Source organism: Portunus trituberculatus, chromosome 2, assembly GCF_017591435.1.
Source record: "Portunus trituberculatus isolate SZX2019 chromosome 2, ASM1759143v1, whole genome shotgun sequence".
Lineage (NCBI taxonomy): Eukaryota > Metazoa > Arthropoda > Malacostraca > Decapoda > Portunidae > Portunus > Portunus trituberculatus.
In genome coordinates, this window is record NC_059256.1 from 12,086,600 (window position 1) to 12,112,240 (window position 25,641).

Consider the following 25,641-nt stretch of genomic DNA (forward strand, 5'->3'; position numbering starts at 1 on the left):
TCCCTACAACGTACTATCACGACAATTAAAAAATAAAAATGGTAAAAGAGAAAAAAAAGATTACAAACAAAAAGTTGCGCCTATCAGATATCAAGACACCGCTTAACTCTCAACATATATCAAAATATCTAAACAACTATTCGCTCAAGCTTAAAACCAATAGTACGTATAGATAGTCCATTCAATTTCCTACAACATACTATTAAGACTATCCAAAAATAGATAGTAATAAAAGAGATAAAAGCAAAAAACATACAAAACGTTTCGCCTATCGGCCATCAAAGCACAGCAAAAGTTTTTATATTTTTCCTAATATCTAAACAACTATTCACTCAAACTCAAAACCAATAGTACGTAAAAATAGTCCATTAAATTCCCTACAACATACTATCAAGACTATCCAAAAATATCTAGTAATGAAAGAGATAAAAGCAAAAAAGAAAGAAGAAATCAATGGAAAGAGAGAAAAGATCAAGGTTCGAGAACAGTAAACACGAGAGGGAGAGAGAGAGAGAGAGAGGCAACGTGTGAGCTAGCTTACTTTTATCTCTAATTCCTCTCACTCTCTCTCTCTAATTAGAGCGAGCCATGGCGGCCGAGGAACTCAAGAACAAAGCCAACGACTATTTCAAAAGTGAGTGAGAGAGAGAGAGAGAGTGAGTGAGACAAAGAGAGAGAGAGAGAGAGAGAGAGAGAGAGTGAGAGATTTATTTCCTTCTTCTTCTTCCTTTTGACAGAGAGAGAAAGAGAGAGAGAGAGATTTTAAGTAATAATTAATAATTCTCTATTGCTGTGTATATAATCGCTTCAACTACTACTATTACTTCCTCCACCACCTCTTATTCTTTCCTCCATATCTCCCTCCACAAGTTACCTCCACTTACCTCCACCTACACAGACCTTCCTCCATGTTCCCTCCACCTCTCCTACAATTCTGACTATCCTACCTCCCTTCCTTGATAGTTAAAATAGTGGTTTTTCTAAGATAGTCACATCAAAACCTGACAATTTTTCGTATTTTTACCTCCAAAAGTTTGTAATCTTTCCTCCATATCTCCCTCCACGTTACCTCCACTTACCTCCACCTACACAGACTTTCCTCCATGTTTCCTCCATCTTCTCTCCAATTTTGACTATCCTAACTCCCTTCCTTGATAGTTAAAATAGCTGTTTTCTAAGATAGTCACACCAAAACCTGACACTTTTACCTCCAAAAGTCTGCAATCTTTCCTCCATATCTCCCTCCACGTTATACCTCCACTTACCTCCACCTACACAGACTTTCCTCCATGTTTCCTCCACCTTCCCTCCAATTTGACTATCCTACCTCCCTTCCTTGATAGTCAAAATAGTACTTTTTTAAAATAGTCACATCAAAACCTGACAATTTTTCACATTTTTATCTCCAAAAGTCCACAGTCTTTCCTCCATATCTCCCTCCACGTTATACCTCCACTTACCTCCACCTACACAGACTTTCCTCCATGTTTCCTCCACCTTCCCTCCAATTTTGACTATCCTAACTCCCTTCCTTGATAGTCAAAATAGTACTTTTCTAAAATAGTCACACACCACAAAAGTTTAAACATTTATCAAATTATCCGAGCAACTATTTGCTCAAAATGAAAATGGATAGTATGTAAAGATAGTCCATTAAATTCCCTACAACTTACTATCACGACTATCCAAAAATAGTCTCAACAAATTAGATAAAAGCAAAAAACAAACTATCGTAAACAAATTTGCTGACACTCGGAGTATTTTTTTATTATTATTATTATTATTATTTCTTTTATTTTGACCAGTTATGAATCAATGTGTACCTAACTTAATGTACTCCGATCCTAACCTTACCTGCCACTTTCCTAACTTACTGACCCTAACCTCCTTCTTGATAATCAAAAAATAGAATTTCAAACAGTCTCTCAAAACCTGATAGTTTTTCTCATTTTTACCTCCGAAAAGTTTGTAGTCTTTCCTCCATATCTCCCTCCACAAGTTACCTCCACTTACCTCCACCTACACAGACTTTTCTCCATGTTTCCTCCACCTTCTCTCCAATTGTGACTATCCTACCTCCCTTCCTTGATAGTTAAAATAGTCGTTTTCTAAGATATTCTCACATCAAAACCTGACAATTTTTATCATTTTTACCTCAGAAAGTTTGTAGTCTTTCCTCCATATCTCCCTCCACAAGTTACCTCCACTTACCTCCACCTACACAGACTTTCCTCCATGTTTCCTCCACCTTCTCTCCAATTGTGACTATCCTACCTCCCTTCCTTGATAGTTAAAATAGTCATTTTCTAAGATAGTCTCACATGAAAACCTGACAATTTTTCTATTTTTTACCTCTGAAAGTCTGCAATCTTTCCTCCATTTCTCCCTCCACACACCGCCTCTACTTACCTCCATCCACATAGACCTCCCTCAATGTTCCCTCCACCTTCCCTCCAATTCTGACCATCCTATCTCCATTCCTTGATAGTTAAAATAGTCATTTTCTATAATAGTCACACACCAGAACCTAAGAATTGTACCTCAGAAAGTCCACAATCTTTCCTCCATATCTCCTTCCACGTTATGTCTCCACTTACCTCCACCTACACAGACCTTCCTCCATGTTCCCTCCACCTTCCCTCCAATTCTGACTATCCTACCTCCCTTCCTTGATAGTCAAAATAGTCGTTTTATAAGATAGTCACACCAAAACATGAGAATTTTTCACATTTACCTCCACCCACCCAAAATCTTTCCTCCATATCTCCCTCCACAAACCACCTCCACTTACCTCCACCTACACAGACCTTCCTCCATGTTCCTCCACCTTCCCTCCAATTCTGACTATCCTACCTCCCTTCCTTGATAGTCAAAATAGTCGTTTTATAAGATCGTCTCACACCAAAACATGAGAAATTTTTCACATTTTTACCTCCAAACCCAAATCTTTCCTCCATATCTCCCTCCACAAACCACCTCCACTTACCTCCACCTACACAGACCTTCCTCCATGTTCCTCCACCTTCCCTCCAATGTGACTATCCTACCTCCTTCCTTGATAGTCAAAATAGTCGTTTTATAAGATAGTCTCACACCAAAACCTGAGAATTTTTCACATTTTACCTCCACCCACCCAAAATCTTTCCTCCATATCTCCCTCCACAAACCACCTCCACTTACCTCCACCTACACAGACCTTCCTCCATGTTCCCTCCACCTTCCCTCCAAATGTGACTATCCTACCTCCCTTCCTTGATAGTCAAAATAGTCGTTTTATAAGATCGTCTCACACCAAAACATGAGAACTTTTTCACATTCTTCCTCCACCCACCCAAACACTTTCCTCCATATCTCCCTCCACAAACCACCTCCACTTACCTCCACCTACACAGACCTTCCTCCATGTTCCCTCCACCTTCCCTCCAATTCTGACTATCCTACCTCCCTTCCTTGATAGTCAAAATAGTCGTTTATAAGATAGTCTCACACCAAAACATGAGAACTTTTTCACATTCTTCCCTCCACCCACCCAAACACTTTCCTCCATATCTCCCTCCACAAACCACCTCCACTTACCTCCACCTACACAGACCTTCCTCCATGTTCCTCCACCTTCCTCCAATGTGACTATCCTACCTTCCTTCCTTGATAGTCAAAATAGTCGTTTTATAAGATCGTCTCACACCAAAACATGAGAACTTTTTCACATTCTTCCTCCACCCACCCAAACACTTTCCTCCATATCTCCCTCCACATACCACCTCCACTTACCTCCACCTACACAGACCTTCCTCCATGTTCCCTCCACCTTCCCTCCAATTCTGACTATCCTACCTCCCTTCCTTGATAGTCAAAATAGTCGTTTTATAAGATCGTCTCACACCAAAACATGAGAACTTTTTCACATTCTTCCCTCCACCCACCCAAACACTTTCCTCCATATCTCCCTCCACATACCACCTCCACTTACCTCCACCTACACAGACCTTCCTCCATGTTCCCTCCACCTTCCCTCCAATTCTGACTATCCTACCTCCCTTCCTTGATAGTCAAAATAGTCGTTTTATAAGATCGTCTCACACCAAAACATGAGAACTTTTTCACATTCTTCCCTCCACCCACCCAAACACTTTCCTCCATATCTCCCTCCACAAACCACCTCCACGTACCTCCACCTACACAGACCTTCCTCCATGTTCCCTCCACCTTCCCTCCAAATGTGACTATCCTACCTCCCTTCCTTGATAGTCAAAATAGTCGTTTTATAAGATCGTCTCACACCAAAACATGAGAACTTTTTCACATTCTTCCCTCCACCCACCCAAACACTTTCCTCCATATCTCCCTCCACAAACCACCTCCACGTACCTCCACCTACACAGACCTTCCTCCATGTTCCCTCCACCTTCCCTCCAAATGTGACTATCCTACCTTCCTTCCTTGATAGTCAAAATAGTCGTTTTATAAGATCGTCTCACACCAAAACATGAGAACTTTTTCACATTCTTCCCTCCACCCACCCAAACACTTTCCTCCATATCTCCCTCCACAAACCACCTCCACTTACCTCCACCTACACAGACCTTCCTCCATGTTCCTCCACCTTCCTCCAATGTGACTATCCTACCTCCCTTCCTTGATAGTCAAAATAGTCGTTTATAAGATAGTCTCACACCAAAACATGAGAACTTTTTCACATTCTTCCTCCACCCACCCAAACACTTTCCTCCATATCTCCCTCCACAAACCACCTCCACTTACCTCCACCTACACAGACCTTCCTCCATGTTCCTCCACCTTCCCTCCAAATGTGACTATCCTACCTCCTTCCTTGATAGTCAAAATAGTCGTTTATAAGATAGTCTCACACCAAAACATGAGAACTTTTCACATTCTTCCTCCACCCACCCAAACACTTTCCTCCATATCTCCCTCCACAAACCACCTCCACTTACCTCCACCTACACAGACCTTCCTCCATGTTCCTCCACCTTCCTCCAATTCTGACTATCCTACCTCCTTCCTTGATAGTCAAAATAGTCGTTTTATAAGATCGTCTCACACCAAAACATGAGAACTTTTTCACATTCTTCCCTCCACCCACCCAAACACTTTCCTCCATATCTCCCTCCACAAACCACCTCCACTTACCTCCACCTACACAGACCTTCCTCCATGTTCCCTCCACCTTCCCTCCAAATGTGACTATCCTACCTTCCTTCCTTGATAGTCAAAATAGTCGTTTTATAAGATCGTCTCACACCAAAACATGAGAACTTTTTCACATTCTTCCCTCCACCCACCCAAACACTTTCCTCCATATCTCCCTCCACATACCACCTCCACTTACCTCCACCTACACAGACCTTCCTCCATGTTCCTCCACCTTCCTCCAATTGTGACTATCCTACCTCCCTTCCTTGATAGTCAAAATAGTCGTTTTATAAGATCGTCTCACACCAAAACATGAGAACTTTTTCACATTCTTCCCTCCACCCACCCAAACACTTTCCTCCATATCTCCCTCCACAAACCACCTCCACTTACCTCCACCTACACAGACCTTCCTCCATGTTCCCTCCAATTCTGACTATCCTACCTCCCTTCCTTGATAGTCAAAATAGTCGTTTTATAAGATCGTCTCACACCAAAACATGAGAACTTTTTCACATTCTTCCCTCCACCCACCCAAACACTTTCCTCCATATCTCCCTCCACAAACCACCTCCACTTACCTCCACCTACACAGACCTTCCTCCATGTTCCCTCCATGTTCCCTCCAAATGTGACTATCCTACCTCCCTTCCTTGATAGTCAAAATAGTCGTTTTATAAGATCGTCTCACACCAAAACATGAGAACTTTTTCACATTCTTCCCTCCACCCACCCAAACACTTTCCTCCATATCTCCCTCCACAAACCACCTCCACGTACCTCCACCTACACAGACCTTCCTCCATGTTCCCTCCACCTTCCCTCCAAATGTGACTATCCTACCTTCCTTCCTTGATAGTCAAAATAGTCGTTTTATAAGATCGTCTCACACCAAAACATGAGAACTTTTTCACATTCTTCCCTCCACCCACCCAAACACTTTCCTCCATATCTCCCTCCACAAACCACCTCCACTTACCTCCACCTACACAGACCTTCCTCCATGTTCCCTCCACCTTCCCTCCAAATGTGACTATCCTACCTCCCTTCCTTGATAGTCAAAATAGTCATTTCTAAGACAATCCACACCAAAACATGAGAATTTTTTCATTTTTCCTCCACCCACACCTGCAATCTTTCCTCCATATCTCCCTCCACATACCACCTCCACTTACCTCCACCTACACAGACCTCCCTAGATAGTTTCTCCACCTCCCCTCCACCCCTCACCTCCACCTCTCCACACAGAGCAGCAGTACGATCGCGCAATTGCTCTGTACACGGAAGCCATCGAGATTGACCCAACCAATGCCATCCTGTACGGAAATAGGAGCTTTGCACACCTACGGACAGAATCCTTTGGTTACGCCCTGCAGGATGCGTCGAGGGCCCTAGAGATCGATAAGGGCTACATTAAGGCTACTACAGGCGGGCCTCTGCCTACATGTCCCTTGGGAAGTTTAAATTGGCCCTCAAAGATTATGAGACGGTGAGAAATGTTCCAATTACTTTTTTGTGTGTTTTTGTAAGGAATTGTGGGTGTTTTAGGGTGTTTTAAGCTGGTTAATAGGGTTTTTAGGGTGTTTTAGGGTGGTTGTTTAGGGCTGGTAAATGGTGTTTTAGGGTGGTAAATAGTTTTAGGGTGTTTTAGGGTGGTAAATGGTGTTTTAGGCTGGTAAATGGTGTTTTTAGGGTGTTTTAGGGTGGTAAATGGTGTTTAGGGTGTTTAGGGTGGTAAATGGGGTTTTTAGGGTACAGGCAACACCGAAGTGAATTTAAGACAGTTTTAAGGGAATTTAAGAGCGTTTTCACTGTTTTTAAGGAATTTGAAATATTTTAAGGGAATTTAAGAGTTTTAAGAATTTAAGGGCATTTTCACTGTTTTTAAGGAATTTGAGAGTTTAAGAATTTAAGGGAATTTGAGGCATTTTAAGGCAATTTAAGACAGTTTTAGGGCAATTTAAGACAGTTTTAGGGTAATTTAAGACATTTTCACTGGTTTTAAGGAATTAGAGACATTTTAAGTCAATTTAAGACAGTTTTAAAGGAATTTAAGACAGTTTTAAGGGAATTTAAGAGTTTTAGGGGAATTTAAGAGCGTTTTCAGTTTTTAAGGAATTTGAGACAGTTTTAAGTCAATTTAAGACAGTTTTAGGGCAATTTAAGACAGTTTTAGGGCAATATAAGGGCATTTTCACTGTTTTTAAGGAATTTGAGACAGTTTTAAGTCAATTTAAGACAGTTTTAGGGCAATTTAAGACAGTTTTAGGGTAATTTAAGACATTTTCAGTGGTTTTAAGGAATTTGAGACATTTTAAGTGAATTTAAGACAGTTTTAGGGCAATTTAAGAGCATTTTCACTATTTTTAAGGAATTCAAGACATTTTAAGGGAATTTAAGACAGTTTTAAGGGAATTTAAGACAGTTTTAGGGCAATTTAAGACAGTTTTCACAGCTTTTTAAGGAATTTAAGACATTTTAAGTCAATTTAAGACAGTGAGGTCAAGGAGGAGGTCAAAGGAGGTCAAATAAGCTGAATCCTGTCCCTACTCCACTCACGGACCACTCAGCCTTCACATTGGGACAGCTTCCAGTTATTTAGCAGTGAAACAAGGCGTCCCGGTTCAATTGGTCCATGTGTGTGTGTGGAATCTCTCACTAACACTGAAGGGGACGTGGACCACCAACTGTCGTTCACCAGGATGTGTGACTGTTTGGTGATTTAATGCAGCCTCACTATCTCATGAAGGGGTTAAAATAGTGAAGACTGTGGCCAAGGAGGGGAGGTAGGATAGTCAAAATTGGAGGGAAGGTGGAGGAAACATTAAGGAAGGTCTGTGTAGGTGGAGGTAAGTGGAGGTGCTATGTGGAGGGAGATATGGAGGAAAGTTTGCAGACTTTCCGAGGTTAAAAATGTGGAAAATTCTCATGTTTTGGTGTGGGAATATTTTAGAGATGTACTATTTTGACTATCAAGGAGGGGAGGTAGGATAGTCAGAAGTGGAGGGAAGGTGGAGGAAACATTAAGGAAGGTCTGTGTAGGTGGAGGTAAGTGGAGGTGCTATGTGGAGGGAGATATGGAGGAAAGTTTGCAGACTTTCCCAGGTTAAAAATGTGGAAAATTCTCATGTTTTGGTGTGGGAATATTTTAGAACGACTATTTTGACTATCAAGGAGGGGAGGTAGGATAGTCAGAAGTGGAGGGAAGGTGGAGGAAACATTAAGGAAGGTCTGTGTAGGTGGAGGTAAGTGGAGGTGCTATGTGGAGGGAGATATGGAGGAAAGTTTGCAGACTTTCCGAGGTTAAAAATGTGGAAAATTCTCATGTTTTGGTGTGGGAATATTTTAGAAAACGACTATTTTGACTATGAAGGAGGGGAGGTAGGATAGTCAGAAGTGGAGGGAAGGTGGAGGAAACATTAAGGAAGGTCTGTGTAGGTGGAGGTAAGTGGAGGTGCTATGTGGAGGGAGATATGGAGGAAAGTTTGCAGACTTTCCCAGGTTAAAAATGTGGAAAATTCTCATGTTTTGGTGTGGGAATATTTTAGAAACGACTATTTTGACTATCAAGGAGGGGAGGTAGGATAGTCAGAAGTGGAGGGAAGGTGGAGGAAACATTAAGGAAGGTCTGTGTAGGTGGAGGTAAGTGGAGGTGCTATGTGGAGGGAGATACGGAGGAAAGTTTACAGACTTTCCGAGGTTAAAAGTGTGAAAAATTCTCTTGTTTTCGTGTGAAAGAAAACGCTCAACAAAAGGTTTTTTTCAGGAACGTAACCCCTTTGTTAAGCGGGGTTGCCTATCTTCTAGGATGGTATACTATTTGGTGTGTTTAAGGGTAATTTGTGGTGTTGTTTAAGGGTGTTTAGGGTGGTGTGTGGTGTAGTATTAGGTAACTTACTGCCTTTTTCTGTATTTCAAATTTGTCGCTCTATATCTCTGTTCTCGCTCTATCTCTATCTCTCTCACTCTCTCACATTATAGAACAACTCTCGCTCTATCCAACCGTGTAAAGCAATTTGCTCTATCCTCGCTCACTTTCTCTCTATCTTTAATTTTCTACCTATCTCACACAAAATCACTCACGAAAAATGTTCAGCCACCACATCCTCGCTCAACTTTGTCGCTCTATATCTCTGTTCTCGCTCTATCTCTATCTCTCTCACTCTCTCACATTATAGAACAACTCTCGCTCTATCCAACCGTGTAAAGCAATTTGCTCTACCCTCGCTCACTTTCTCTCTATCTTTAATTTTCTACCTATCTCACACAAAATCACTCACGAAAAATGTTCAGCCACCACATCTTGCTCAACTTTGTCACTCTATATCTCTGTTCTCGCTCTATCTCTATCTCTCTCACTCTCTCACATTATAGAACAACTCTCGCTCTATCCAGCCATGTAAAGCAATTCGCTCTATCCTCGCTCAATTCCTCTATTTTTAATTTTCTCAACGTATTTTAGAGTGAAAAGTGCAGATTTTAGGCTAATTTCATGAACCGAACTAAAGATATTGTGTTTTTAGAGATAATCTGACCTTTGACCTTTCTTCTGTATTTTTAGGGATATTTTAAGGATAAATCACCTTTTTTTTCTACAATTTTCCAGTTTTAAAGGACATTTCAACACAAAATCTCAAAATATGACCTTTTAATGTGACCTTTGACCCTTCTCCCGCCCTCCCCCCCCTTCGAAGGTCACCAAGACGCGCCCCTCGGACAAGGATGCTCGGCTCAAGTATCAGGAGTGCCAGAAATTGGTGAAAATAATGCTTTTCCAGAAGGCTATTGCTGTGGAAGAGGACGCCAGAAGTGTAGCGGACTCAATTGATTTGGATGCCATGGGTAACTATTTGACTATTTTTAACTATCAAGGGGGGCAGGTAGGATAGTCAGAATTGGAGGGAAGGTGGAGGAAACATTAAGGAAGGTCTGTGTAGGTGGAGGTACGTGGAGGTGCTATGTGGAGGGAGATATGGAGGAAAGATTGCAGACTTTCCGAGGTAAAAATGTGAAAATTGTCATGTTTTGGTGTGGAAATATTTTAGAGATTTACTATTTTGACTATCAAGGAGGGGAGGTAGGATAGTCAGAATTGGAGGGAAGGTGGAGGAAACATTTAGGAAGGTCTGTGTAGGTGGAGGTAAGTGGAGGTGCTATGTGGAGGGAGATATGGAGGAAAGATTGCAGACTTTCCGAGGTTAAAAATGTGAAAAATTCTCATGTTTTGGTGTGGGAATATTTTAGAGATTTACTATTTTGACTATCAAGGAAGGGAGGTAGGATAGTCAGAATTGGAGGGAAGGTGGAGGAAACATTTAGGAAGGTCTGTGTAGGTGGAGGTAAGTGGAGGTGCTATGTGGAGGGAGATATGGAGGAAAGATTGCAGACTTTCCGAGGTTAAAAATGTGAAAAATTGTCATGTTTTGGTATGAGACTATCTTAGAAAACTACTATTTTAACCATCAAGGAAGGGAGGTAGGATAGTCAGAATTGGAGGGAAGGTGGAGGAAACATTTAGGAAGGTCTGTGTAGGTGGAGGTAAGTGGAGGTGCTTTGTGGAGGGAGATATGGAGGAAAGGTTGTGGACTTTCCGAGGTTAAAAATGTGGAAAATTGTCATGTTTTGGTGTGGGAATATTTTAGAGATGTACTATTTTGACTATCAAGGAGGGGAGGTAGGATAGTCAGAATTGGAGGGAAGGTGGAGGAAACATTTAGGAAGGTCTGTGTAGGTGGAGGTAAGTGGAGGTGCTATGTGGAGGGAGATATGGAGGAAAGATTGCAGACTTTCCGAGGTTAAAAATGTGGAAAATTGTCATGTTTTGGTGTGGGAATATTTTAGAAAACAACTATTTTGACTATCAAGGAAGGGAGGTAGGATAGTCAGAATTGGAGGAAGGTGGAGGAAACATTTAGGAAGGTCTGTGTAGGTGGAGGTAAGTGGAGGTGCTATGTGGAGGGAGATATGGAGGAAAGATTGCAGACTTTCCGAGGTTAAAAATGTGGAAAATTCTCATGTTTTGGTGTGGGAATATTTTAGAGATTTACTATTTTGACTATCAAGGAGGGGAGGTAGGATAGTCAGAATTGGAGGGAAGGTGGAGGAAAGGTGGAGGAAGGTCTGTGTAGGTGGAGGAAAGTGGAGGTGCAATGTGGAGGGAGATATGGAGGAAAGATTGCAGACTTTCGGAGGTAAAAATGTGAAAAATTGTCATGTTTTGGTATGAGACTATCTTAGAAAACTACTATTTTGACTATCAAGGAGGGGAGGTAGGATAGTCAGAATTGGAGGGAAGGTGGAGGAAACATTTAGGAAGGTCTGTGTAGGTGGAGGTAAGTGGAGGTGCTATGTGGAGGGAGATATGGAGGAAAGGTTGCAGACTTTCCGAGGTAAAAAATGTGAAAAATTGTCATGTTTTGGTGTGGGAATATTTTAGAGATGTACTATTTTGACTATCAAGGAGGGAAGGTAGGATAGTCAGAATTGGAGGGAAGGTGGAGGAAACATTAAGGAAGGTCTGTGTAGGTGGAGGTAAGTGGAGGTGCTATGTGGAGGGAGATATGGAGGAAAGGTTGCAGACTTTCGGAGGTAAAAAATGTGAAAAATTGTCATGTTTTGGTATGAGACTATCTTAGAAAACTACTATTTTAACCATCAAGGAAGGGAGGTAGGATAGTCAAAATTGGAGGAAAGGTGGAGGAAACATGGAGGAAACACTACATAGATGGAGGAAAGCTGCGGTAACTCACGGACGGAGATACGGAAGGGAGCAAAAAAAAAAAAAATTAAATTAACAAATCTCAAACTAACGTAAACTGTTCCTAACTTGTCCTAGACTGTTCCTAACTTATCCTAGAGTGTTCCTAACTACCCTTGACTATTGCAGTGATAGAGGACGACTACTGTGGCCCGAGACTGGAGGACGGCAAGGTTACACAAAAGTTTATGGATGACCTCATTGACCACTTTGCCAACCAGAAGAAGCTCCATCGAAGATATGCCTATAAGGTAAGATTTAGGCCTATTCAGGGGTAGGGGTGGAGGAAAGGTGGAGGGGGTGGAGGAAAGATGGAGGAAGGTCTGTGTAGGTGGAGGTAAGTGGAGGTAACTTGTGGAGGGAGATATGGAGGAAAGATTGCAGACTTTTGGAGCGAAAAATGTGAAAATTTGTCTGGTTTTGGTGTTTGACTATTTTAGAAAACTACTATTTTGACTAACAAGGAAGGGAGGTAGGATAGTCAGAATTGGAGAGAAGGTGGAGGAAACATGGAGGAAGGTCTGTGTAGGTGGAGGTAAGTGGAGGTAACTTGTGGAGGGAGATATGGAGGAAAGATTGCAGACTTTTGGAGCGAAAAATAAGAAAATTTGTCTGGTTTTGGTGTTTGACTATTTTAGAAAACTACTATTTTGACTATCAAGGAATGGAGGTAGGATAGTCAAAATTGGAGAGAAGGTGGAGGAAACATGGAGGAAGGTCTGTGTAGGTGGAGGTAAGTGGAGGTAACTTGTGGAGGGAGATATGGAGGAAAGATTGCAGACTTTTGGAGCGAAAAATGAGAAAATTTGTCTGGTTTTGGTGTTTGACTATTTCAGAAAACTACTATTTTGACTATCAAGGAATGGAGGTATGATAGTCAGAATTGGAGAGAAAGTGGAGGAAACATGGAGGAAGGTCTGTGTAGGTGGAGGTAAGTGGAGGTAACTTGTGGAGGGAGATATGGAGGAAAGATTGCAGACTTTTGGAGCGAAAAATGAGAAAATTTGTCTGGTTTTGGTGTTTGACTATTTTAGAAAACTACTATTTTGACTATCAAGGAAGGGATGTAGGATAGTCAGGATTGGAGAGAAGGTGGAGGAAACATGGAGGAAGGTCTGTGTAGGTGGAGGTAAGTGGAGGTAACTTGTGGAGGGAGATATGGAGGAAAGAATCTGGGTTGGTGGAGGTAAAAATGTGAAAAAATTGTCTGGTTTTGTTGTTTGACTATTTTACAAAACTACTATTTTGACTATGAAGGAAGGGAGGTAGGATAGTCAAAATTGGAGGGAAGGTGGAGGAAACATGGAGGAAGGTCTGTGTAGGTGGAGGTAAGTGGAGGTATAACATGGAGAGAGATATGGAGGAAAGAATCTGGGTAGGTGGAGATGAAAATGAGAAAAATATAGTTGTTTTCATAATTGACTAAGTTTTTAAGGGAATGTAAGACCTTTTAGACCATTTAAGAGTATTTAACCACATTTTAAGAGCATTTATCAAATTTCTACCACATTTACCACAACAGATATGGTGTTTTAATATAAATGACTTGTTTTAGACATTTTAAGGTATTTTAAGACAGTTTAAGGCATTTAAGAGCATTCAACCATGTTTTAAGAGCATTTTCACTGTTTTTTAAGGGAATTTAAGACATTTTCACAATTTTAAGGGAATTTAAGACATTTTAAGAACTTTTAGGAGGATTTAAGACCTTTTTAGCAGGAATTAAGAGCTTTTATGGGATTTCAGACATTTTAAGATGTTTTATGGAATTTAAGACATTTTAAGACCTTTTAGGAGGATTTAAGACATTTTAGCAGGATTTAAGACCTTTTATGGGATTTTAAGACATTTTAGCAGGATTTAAGATTTTTTGGTATTTTAAGACATTTTAGCAGGATTTAAGATCTTTTAAGGGGATTTGAGACATTTTAGGAGGATTTAAGATTATTTAAGGGGATTTAAGACATATTAGCAGGATTTCAGACATTTTATGGAATTTTAAGCCATTTTAGCAGTATTTAAGACATTTTATGGGATTTTAAGACATTTTAGTAGGATTTAAGGCCTTTTAAGGGGATTTAAGACATTTTAGCAGGATTTAAGACGATTTTATGGGATGTTAAGACATTCTAGGAGGATTTAAGACGTTTTATGGGATTTTAAGACATTTTAGCAGGATTTAAGATGTTTTATGGGATTTTAAGACATTTTATTAGGATTTAAGACATTTTTATGGAATTTTAAGACATTTTACCAGGATTTAAGACGATTTAAGACATTTTTAGACCATTTTAAGAGCCTTGTATGTCCCTACCACATTAACCACAGCCGCCACACCCCCACAGATGCTGCTGGACATGAAAGAATACCTCAAGACATTGCCCTCTCTGGTTGACATCTCTGTGGCTGCGGACGAGAGCTTCACTGTCTGCGGCGATATTCACGGACAATTTTTGACCTTCTTAATGTCTTCAAGCTGAACGGTCGCCCCTCGGAGAGTAACCGCTACCTGTTCAACGGAGATTTTGTTGACCGAGGGAGTTTTCTGTAGAAGTCATATTTGTTCTGTTTGGTTACTCCCTCCTGCACCCCGGACGATTTTTTATGTCGCGAGGTAAGATAAAACTGGCTCTAGTTTCTCTCTCGCTCGCTCTAATGTCTCGCTCGGTGTCTGGTTTTGTAGGGGAATCTCTCTCGCACGTTTTGGTGTTGTTGCCGTCTTTCTAGCTGCTTCCATAGGTCTAGAAAATGTAAAAATGTAGGCCTGACTGTATTCAAAATCACTACCTTTTTTACAGTTTCTCTCACAAAAGTGTTGATAAAACTGGCTCTAATTTCTCTCTCGCTCACTCTAATGTCTCGCTCGGTGTCTGGTTTTGTGGGGAAATCTCTCTCGCACGTTTTGGTATTGTTGCCATCTTTCTAGCTCCCTCCATAGGTCTAGAAAATGTAAAAATGTAGGCCTGACTGTATACAAAATTGCTACTTTTTTTACAGTTTCTCTCACAAAAGTCTTGATAAAACTGGCTCTAATTTCTCTCTCGCTCGCTCTAATGTCTCGCTCGGTGTCTGGTTTTGTAGGGGAATTTCTCTCGCACGTTTTGGTTTTGTTGCCGTCTTTCTCGCTCCCTCCATAGGTCTAGAAAATGTAAAAATGTAGGCCTAACTATCCAAAATCATTACATTTTTTACAGTTTCTCTCACAAAAGTCTTGATAAAACTGGCTCTAGTTTCTCTCTCACTCGCTCTAATGTCTCGCTTGGTGTCTGGTTTTGTAGGGGAATCTCTCTCGCACGTTTTGGTATTGTTGCCGTCTTTCTCACTCCCTCCATAGGTCTAGAAAATGTAAAAATGTAGGCCTGACTGTATCCAAAATTGCTTTTTTTACAGTTTCTCTCACAAAAGTCTTGATAAAACTGGCTCTAATTTCTCTCTCGCTCGCTCTAATGTCTCGCTCGGTGTCTGGTTTTGTAGGGGAATCTCTCTCGCACGTTTTGGTATTGTTGCCGTCTTTCTAGCTTCCTCCATAGGTCTAGAAAATGTAAAAATGTAGGCCTGACTGTATCCCAAATTGCTACTTTTTTTACAGTTTCTCTCACAAAAGTCTTGATAAAACTGGCTCTAATTTCCCTCTCGCTCGCTCTAATGTCTCGCTCGGTGTCTTGTTTTGTAGGGGAATCTCTCTCGCACGTTTTGGTATTGTTGCCGTCTTTCTCGCTCCCTCCATAGGTCTAGAAAATGTAAAAATGTAGGCCTGACTGTATCCAAAATTGCTACTTTTTTTACAGTTTCTCTCACAAAAGTCTTGATAAAACTGGCTCTAATTTCTCTCTCGCTTGCTCTAATCTTGCTTTCTTTATCTCGTTTTGTAGGTAAATCTTTCTCGCTCACCTTCATTTTATTGCCGTCTTTCTCGCTCCCTCCATAGGTCTACAAAATGTAAAAATGTCGGCCTATCTAGATCACGAAACTGCAATTTTTTTCCTACTTCTCTTAAAACATCTCAGAAAATGTGGTGTAGGTCCTCTCTCACTCACTCTAATCTCACTTTCTCTATCTCATTTTGTAGTGTAATCTCTCTTGCAGCTTCTCACACTGTTGCCGTCTTTCTCACTCTCTCCATAGGTCTACAAAATGTAAAAATGTAGGCCTAACTCAACTAGAAATCCATCTTTTGGGGGGAACGAGGGATTCTCTCTCAAAAGTTCTGAATAAAACTAGCTCTAATTTCTCTCTCGCTTGCTCTAATCTCATTTTCTCTATCTCATTTTGTAGCCTAATGTATCTTGCTTACTTTCACGCTATTGGCATTTCTCTTGCTCTCTTTATAGGTCTAAAAAATGTAAAAATGTAGACCTAACGACCCAAAATCACGACTTTTTTTTTAGCATTTCTGTCACAAAGTTCTGAACAAAACTCGCTCTAACTTCTCTCTCACTCGCTCTATCTCACTTTTCTTCACAACAAAATGTAGCCACACCTCTCCCGCACATCTTCACACTCTCCCTATCCCTCTCACTCTCTCCATAGGCCTAGAAAGTGCAAAAATGTAGACCTAACTAAAGTAGATATCCATGTTTTTTTTTCACTTTTCTGCCAAATCTTGAACAAAACTCGCTCTAATTTCTCTCTCACTCGCTCTATCTCACTTTTCTTCACACTAAAATGTAGCCACACCTCTCGCGCACATACTCACATTCTCCCTATCCCTCTCACTCTCTCCATAGGCCTAGAAAGTGCAAAAATGTAGACCTAACTAAAGTAGATATCCATGTTTTTTTTTTTTAACTTTTCTGCCAAAACTCTTGAACAAAACTCGCTCTAATTTCTGTCTCACTCGCTCTATCTCACATTTCTTTACACCAAAATGTAGCCACACCTTTCCCGCACATACTCACACTCTCTCTATCCCTCTCACTCTCTCCATAGGCCTAGGAAGTGCAAAAATGTAGACCTAACTAAAGTAGATATCCATGTTTTTTTTTCACTTTTCTGCCAAAACTCTTGAACAAAACTATCTCTAACTTCTCTCTCACTCGCTCTATCTCACATTTCTTTACACCCAAATGTAGCCACACCTCTCACCCACACACTCACACTCTCCCAACCCCTCTCACTCTCTCCCACTCACTACAAACTCAACAAAACTTAACCTAACTAGACCACAGAACATCAATTTTTTTCACTTTCTCTCACAAAAACTTGAACAAAACTCACTCTAATTTCTCTCTCACTCGCTCTATCTCACTTTTCTTTACACCCAAATGTAGCCACACCTCTCCCGCACATAGTGACACCCTTCACACTCCTCTCACTCTCTCCATAGGCCTAGAAAGTGCAAAAATGTAGACCTAACTAAAGTAGATATCCATTTTTTTCCACTTTTCTGTCCAAAACTCTGAACAAAACTATCTCTAATTTCTCTCTCACTCGCTCTATCTCACTTTTCTTTACACCAAAATGTAGCCACACCTCTCCCGCACACACTCACATTCTCCCAACCCCTCTCTCTCTCTCCCACTCACTACAAACTCAACAAAACTTAACCTAACTAGACCACAGAATGTCAATTTTTTTTTTAACTTTCTCTCACAAAAACTTGAACAAAACTCGCTCTAATTTCTCTCTCACTCGCTCTATCTCACTTTTCTTTACACCAAAATGTAGCCACACCTCTCCCACACACACTTACACTCTCCCCGTTCCTCTCACTCTCTCCATAGGCCTAGGAAGTGCAAAAATGTAGACCTAACTAAAGTAGATATCCATGGTTTTTTTTTTTTTCACTTTTCTGCCAAAACTCTTGAACAAAACTCGCTCTAATTTCTGTCTCACTCGCTCTATCTCACTTTTCTTTACACCAAATGTAGCCACACCTTCACCCACACACTCACACTCTCCCAACCCCTCTCACTCTCTCCCACTCACTACAAACTCAACAAAACTGAACCTAACTAGACCACAGAACATCAATTTTTTTCACTTTCTCTCACAAAAACTTGAACAAAACTGGCTCTAATTTCTCTCTCACTCGCTCTATATCACTTTTCTTCACACCAAAATGTAGCCACACCTCTCCCGCACACAGTGACGCCCTTCACACTCCTCTCACTCTCTCCATAGGCCTAGGAAGTGCAAAAATGTAGACCTAACTTAACCCAAAATCACGACTTTTTTTCTGTCACAAAGGTCTGAACAAAACTGGCTCTAACTTCTCTCTCACTCGCTCTATCTCACATTTCTTCACACCAAAATGTAGCCACACCTCTCACCCACATACTCACACTCTCCCCATCCCTCTCACTCTCTCCATAGGCCTAGGAAGTGCAAAAATGTAGACCTAACTAAAGTAGATATCCATGTTTTTTTTTTCACTTTTCTGCCAAAACTCTTGAACAAAACTATCTCTAACTTCTCTCTCACTCGCTCTATCTCACATTTCTTTACACCAAAATGTAGCCACACCTCTCCCGCACACACTGACGTCCTCCCCACCCCCCTCAGGCAACCACGAGAGCCTCACGATGAACCAAATGTACGGTTTCCAAGGTGAAGTGAAGGCAAAGTACACAGCGCAGATGGTCGAAGTTTTCACAGAGGTGTTCAATTTTCTCCCTCTGTGTCACTGCATCAACAACAAAGTACTGGTGAGTTATAGACGGAGGAGGAGGAGGAAAGTTTCACCTCCCTCTCGCTACTCTCTCTCTCTTTCTCTCCATCCTAAACTTTTTTTCTCTCCGATCCGTCGCCTACCTACTCCCTTTTTTCTCTCTTTTCTCTCCATCTCTCCCTCTCACTTTTTCTCTCTCTCAGTGTCCCTATAAGATTCTCCCTCTAATTCTCTCTATCCTAAACATTTTTTCTCTCCGATCCATCGCCTACCTACTCCCCTCTCTCTCTCTTTTCTCTCCATCTCTCTCTCTCACTTTTTCTCTCTCTCAGTGTCCCTATAAGATTCTCCCTCTAATTCTCTCCATCCTAAACATTTTTTCTCTCCGATCCGTCACCTACCCACTCCCTTCTCTCTCTCTTTTCTCTCCATCTCTCTCTCTCACTTTTTCTCTCTCTGAATGTTCCTACAAGATTCTCCCTCTAATTCTCTCTATCTTAAACTTTTTTTCTCTCCGATCCGTCGCCTACCTACTCCCCTCTCTCTCTCACTTTTCTCTCCATCTCTCTCTCTCTCACTTTTTCTCTCTCTCAGTGTCCCTACAAGATTTTCTCTCCAATTCTCTTTATCCTAAACATTTTTTCTCTCCAATCCGTCGCCTACCTACTCCCCTCTCTCTCTCTTTTCTCTCCATCTCTCTCTCACACTTTTTCTCTCTCTCAGTGTCCCTACAAGATTTTCTCTCCAATTCTCTTTATCCTAAACATTTTTTCTCTCCAATCCATCACCTACCCACTCCCCTCTCACTCTCTCTTTTCTCTCCGTCTCTCTGTCACTTTTCTCTCTCTAATTGTCCCTATGTGTTTTTCTCTCCAATTCTCTCCATCCTAAGCTTTCCTCCATTCAAATCCATTATTTACCTAATCCCCTCTCCCACTCTCTCTCTCTCTCTCTCTCTTTTCTCTCTTTCCTCCCTCTCCCATATGTCTCTCACTTCTCTCCACATTTTTCTCTCTCCAACGAACTTTCTCCCGCTCAAATCCGTTACCTACCCACTCTCCTCTTTTCTCTCCATCTCTCCCTCTCACTCTCTCTTTTCTCTCCATCTCTCCCTCTCACTCTCTCTTTTCTCTCCAGGTGATGCACGGCGGCCTCTTCAGTTCAGACAGTGTGACTTTAGATGATCTTCGGAAAATTGACCGCAACAGACAGCCTCCAGATGAAGGTAGAAAACTCGCTCTAATTTCTCTCTCACTCGCTCTAATCTCTCTCTCTTTATCTCATTTTGTAGCTTAATCTCTCCCACTTCCTCTCACTCTATTGCCATTGTTCTCGCTCTCCCCATAGGCCTCAAAATTCCAAAAAATGTAGGCCTAAGCAGACTAGAAATATACTTTTTTTTTAATTTCTCTCAAAGCACTTGAAAGAAAACTAGCTCTAATTTCTCTCTCACTTGCTCTATCTCACTTTTCTTTATCTCAGATTGTAGCCACACCTCTCCTGCACACATTCACACCTCTCCCACCTCTCTCACTCTCCCAATAGGCCTAGAAACTGCAAAAAATTAAGCCTTTCTCAAGTAGAAATCCATGTTTTTTTTACATTTCTTTCCCAAAACTCTCGCATAAAACTAGCTCTAACTTCTCTCTCACTCACTCTATCTTTAGTTTCTTTACACCAAGATACACCCACACCTCTCCCGCACACACACACCACCCACAACCCCCTCCCACCCCAAATAACCCTAAAAAACCCAAAAAACTAAGCACATGTCAAATAGTAAACCACATTTTTTTCTCACTTTCTCTCTCAAAATTCTTAATTAAAACTAGCTCTAACTTCTCTCTCACTCACACTATCTTTAAAATCCAAACACCAAAACACACCCACACCTCTCCCGCACACACCCACACCAACCACAACCCTCTCCCTTCACAAATAACCCTAAAAAAAACAAAAAAGTAAGCACATGTCAAATAGTAAACCACATTTTTTTCTCACTTTCTCTCTCAAAACTCTTAATTAAAACTAGCTCTAACTTCTCTCTCACTCACTCTATCTTTAATCTCCTTACACCAAAACACACCCACACCTCTCCGCACACACCCACACCACCCACAATTCTCTCCCACCCCAAATAACCCTAAAAAAACCCAAAAAACTGAACACATCTCAAATAGTAAACCACATTTTTTTCTCACTTTCTCTCAAAACTCTTAATTAAAACTAGCTCTAACTTCTCTCTCACTCACACTATCTTTAATCTCTTAACACACAAAACACACCCACACCTCTCCCGCACACACCCACACCACCCACAACCCTCTCCCCCCCCAAATAACCCTAAAAACCCAAAAACTAAGCACATGTCAAATAGTAAACCACATTTTTTTCTCACTTTCTCTCTCAAAACTCTCAATTAAAACTAGCTCTAACTTCTCTCTCACTCACACTATCTTTAAAATCCAAACACCAATACACACCCACACCTCTCCCGCACACACCCACACCACCCACAACCCCCTTCCCCCCCAAATAACCCTAAAAAACCCAAAAAACTGAACACATCTCAAATAGTAAACCACATTTTTTCTCACTTTCTCTCTCAAAACTCTAATTAAAACTAGCTCTAACTTCTCTCTCACTCACTCTATCTTTAAAATCCAAACACCAAAACACACCCACACCTCTCCCGCACACAACCACATCACCCACAACCCTCTCCCTTCACAAATAACCCTAAAAAAAACAAAAAAGTAAGCATATGTCAAATAGTAAACCACATTTTTTTCTCACTTTCTCTCTCAAAACTCTAATTAAAACTAGCTCTAACTTCTCTCTCACTCACACTATCTTTAATATCCAAACATCAAAACACACCCACACCTCTCCCGCACACACCCACACCACCCACAACCCTCTCCCCCCCCAAATAACCGTAAAAAACCCAAAAAACTGAACACTTCCAGGCCTGATGTGCGAGCTTCTATGGAGTGACCCGATGGCAGGACAAGGCAGGGCTCCCAGCAAGAGGGGAGTCGGAATCCAATTTGGGGCAGACGTGACCCGGAGATTCCTGGATTTAAATGGCTTGGATTACATTATAAGGTCTCACGAGGTCAAGGCGGACGGCTATGAGGTCACCCACGGGGGGGGGTGCCTTACTGTCTTCTCCGCCCCTAACTACTGGTCAGTTGAAGGGGATTAACACCATTTTAAGGGGATTTTAAGGGTTCTGGGTTAGATTTAAGGGTTTTTAGGGGATTAAGGGGATTTTAAGGGTTCTAAGTCAATTTTAAGGGGATTTTAAGGGTTCTGAGTCTAATTTAAGGATTTTTAGGGGATTTTAGAGGGGATTAAAGGGTTTTTAAGGGTTCTGAGTTAGATTTAAGAATTTTTAGGGGATTAAGGACACTTTAAGGCTTATAAGTCAAATTTAAGGGGATTTTAAGGGTTCTGAGTCAAATTTAAGGATTTTTAGGGGATTTTAAGGGTTCTGGGTTAGATTTAAGAGTTTTTAGGGGATTTTAGAGGAGATTAAGGGGATTTTAAGGGTTCTAAGTCAATTTTAAGGGGATTTTAAGGGTTCTGAGTCTAATTTAAGGATTCTTGGGATTTTAGAAGGGATTAAGGGGATTTTAAGGGTTCTGGGTTAGATTTTAGGATTTTTAGGGGATTAAGGACATTTTAAGGATTTTAAGGGTTCTGAGTTAGATTTAAGGATTTTAGGGATTTTAGAGGATTAAGGACATTTTAAGGGGATTTTAAGGGTTATGAGGTCACCCACGGGGGGGGATGCCTTACTGTCTTCTCCGCCCCTAACTACTGGTCAGTTGAAGGGGATTAACACCATTTCAAGGGGATTTTAGGGGATTTTAAGGGTTCTGGGTTAAGGGTTCTGATATTTAAGGGTTTTAGGGGAATTTTTTCTGAGTCAAATTTAAGGATTTTAGGGATTTTAAGGGTTCTAAGTCAATTTTAAGGGTTCTGAGTCTAATTTAAGGATTTTTAGGGGATTAAGGTTTTTAGAGGATTAAGGACATTTTAAGGGGATTTTAAGGGTTCTGAGTCAAATTTAAAGATTATTAGGGGATTTTAGAGGGGATTAAGGACATTTTAAGGGTTCTGGGTTAGATTTAGGGATTTTCTAGGGGATTTCAGAGGGGATTAAGAACTTTTTAAGGGGATTTTAAGGGTTCTGAGTGGAATTTAAGGATTTTTAGGGGATTTTACAGATTAACACCATTTCAAGGGATTTTAAAGGTTCTTAGGATCATTTAAGGATTTTAGAGGATTAAGGGTATTTTAGTGAGAGTTTAAGGGTTTTGAGGATCTAAGAGTGTTTTAAGGGAGTTTTAAGGGTTTTGAGGGATGTAAGAGTGTTTTAAGGGGGTTTAAGGGAATTTTAAGGGTTTTGAGTCCTAACAAAGACTTAGAATTAAGATTTATTAAAATATTATATTTAAAAATGTGTAAACTAATTATTCTCTCTCTCTCTCTCTCTCTCTCTCTCTCTCTCTCTCTCTCTCTCTCTCTCTCTCTCTCTCTCTCTCTCTAAATGTCCCTACGTGATTCACTCTCTCTTTCTCTCCATCCTAATCTTTTTCTCTCCAATCCGTCACCTACTCCCTCTCTCTCTCACTCTCTCACTTTCTCTCTCTCACTTTTCTCTCTCTAAATGTCCCTACGTGATTCTCTCTCTCTTTCTCTCCATCCTAATCTTTTTTTCTCTCCAATCCGTCACCTACCCACTCTCCCTCTCTCTCTCTCTCTCTCTCACTTTTTCTCTCTCTAAATGTCCCTACGTGTTTCTCTCACTTTCTCTCCATCCTAATCTTTTTTTCTCTCCAATCCGTCACCTACCCACTCCCCTCTCTCTTTCTCTCACTCTCTCACTTTCTCTCTCTCTCTCTCTAAATGTCCCTACGTGATTCTCCCTCCAATTCTCTCCATCCTAATCTTTTTTTCTCTCCAATCCGTCACCTACCCACTCCCCTCTCTCACTTTCTCTCTCTCTCTCTCTCTCTCACTTTTTCTCTCTCTAAATGTCCCTACGTGTTTCTCTCTCACTTTCTCTCCATCCTAATCTTTTTTTCTCTCCAATCCGTCACCTACCCACTCCCCCTCTCTCTCTCTCTCTCTCACTCTCTCACTTTCTCTCTCTCTAAATGTCCCTACGTGATTCTCTCTCACTTTCTCTCCATCCTAATCTTTTTTTCTCTCCAATCCGTCACCTACCCACTCCCCTCTCTCACTTTCTCACTTTCTCTCTCTCTCTAAATGTCCCTACGTGATTCTCTCTCACTTTCTCTCCATCCTAATTTTTTTTTCTCTCCAATCCGTCACCTACCCACTCCCCTCTCTCTCTCTCTCACTCTCTCGTGTCTCTCTCTCTTTTCTCTCTCACTTTCTCTCCATCCTAATCTTTTTTTCTCTCCAATCCGTCACCCACCCACTCCCCTCTCTCACTCTCTCACTTTCTCTCTCTCACTTTTTCTCTCTCTAAATGTCCCTACGTGTTTCTCTCTCACTTTCTCTCCATCCTAATCTTTTTTCTCTCCAATCCGTCACCTACCCACCCCTCTCTCTCTCTCTCTCTCTCTCTCTCTCTCTCTCTCTCTCTCTCTCTCTCTCACAGTGACACAATGGGGAACAAAGGCGCCTTTATCAACATGAATGGAAAGGATCTCAAGCCACACTTTACTACTTATGAGGCTGTGGTAAGTAATAGTAATAGTAATAGTAGTAGTAGTAGTGGTCTGTACTACTACTATTACTACTACAACTACTATTTTCCTAGTAATAGTAATTTTTAGTTGATTTTTTTGAGGTAGGCTTAAAATAGTTCCGTTTTCTGTAGTCACTCAAAGAAAATGTGAATATTAATAAATGATTAATTGTTAGTAGAAATTGCTAAGTGAAAATTGATTATATAAAATTATTAATAGTATTTTTATGACCATTTTTTTAGTACTATTTTTAAAGCTAGCTCTAATTTTTTTCTCACTCTCTCTCTCTCTAATGTAATCAAAATAATCTCAAAATCTCGACATCATAATTACTTAACAAAAATTATTATTATTATTTTTAAGACTATTTTTTACCATTATAATTAAAGCTAGCTCTAATTTTCTCTCACTCTCACTCTCTCTCTCTCTCTTTAAAATGTAATCAAAATAATCTCAAAATCTCGACATCATAATTACTTAACAAAATATTATTATTATTATTTTTAAGACTATTTTTTACCATTATAATTAAAGCTAGCTCTAATTCTCTCTCTCTCTCTCTCTCCCTCCCAGCCCCACCCCCCCGTGAAGCCAATGGCCTACGCCCACTCCATTTTTAGTCTCTTTAGTTGAGTGAGCTATCTCTAATCTCACCTATCTCTAATATGAGCTATCTTTAATATGTTTGTGCTATTATTCTCTCTCTCTCTCTCTCTCTCTCTCTCTCTCTCTCTCTCTCTCTCTCTCTCTCTCTCTCTCTCTCTCTCTCTCTCTCTGTGGAAATGAGAGAGAGAGAGAGAGAAAACTCTCTCTCTCTCTCTCTCTCTCTCTCTCTCTCTCTCTCTCTCTCTCTCTCTCTCTCTCTCTCTCTCTCTGTGGAAATGAGAGAGAGAGAGAGAGAGAGAGCTCTCTCTCTCTCTCTCTCTCTCTCTCTCTCTCTCTCTCTCTCTCTCTCGTGTGTGTTAAGTTTACTATTATAAGTAATATTTCACTATTATAAGTAAATTTAAGTAGTAGTAGTAGTATAGTAGTAGTAGTAGTAGTAGTAGTAGTAGTAGTAGTAGTAGTAGTAGTAGTAGTAGTAGTAGTAGTAGTAGTAGTAGTAGTAGTAGTAGTAGTAGTAGTAGTAGTAGTAGTAGTAGTAGTAGTAGTAGTAATAGTAGTAGTAGTAGTAGTAGTAGTAGTAGTAGTAGTAGTAGTAGTAGTAGTAGTAGTAGTAGTAGTAGTAGTAGTAGTAGTAGTAGTAGTAATAGTAGTAGTGGTAGTAGTACACACACAAGCACTCTCTCTCTCTCTCTCTCTCTCTCTCTCTCTCTCTCTCTCTCTCTCTCTCTCTCTCTCTCTCTCTCTCTCTCTCTTATGATTATGTAAATTAATTATATATATAAATA

The 25,641-nt window shown here is 40.7% G+C and overlaps 1 protein-coding gene across 1 annotated transcript; it reads left to right on the plus strand.

The window, feature by feature from the left end:
- The first annotated feature begins 492 nt into the window (after positions 1-492).
- LOC123505836 (serine/threonine-protein phosphatase 5-like) lies at positions 493-25,379 on the plus strand. The gene is given in 14 exon segments (XM_045257572.1): positions 493-634; positions 6,403-6,570; positions 6,573-6,643; positions 9,849-9,996; positions 12,041-12,162; positions 14,257-14,359; positions 14,362-14,448; positions 14,451-14,525; positions 18,416-18,558; positions 19,659-19,746; positions 21,491-21,710; positions 24,160-24,241; positions 24,824-25,026; positions 25,157-25,379. Coding segments are annotated over 13 exon segments (1,413 nt in total). The 5' UTR covers positions 493-588; the 3' UTR covers positions 24,884-25,026; positions 25,157-25,379.
- The last annotated feature ends 262 nt before the right edge of the window (positions 25,380-25,641 follow it).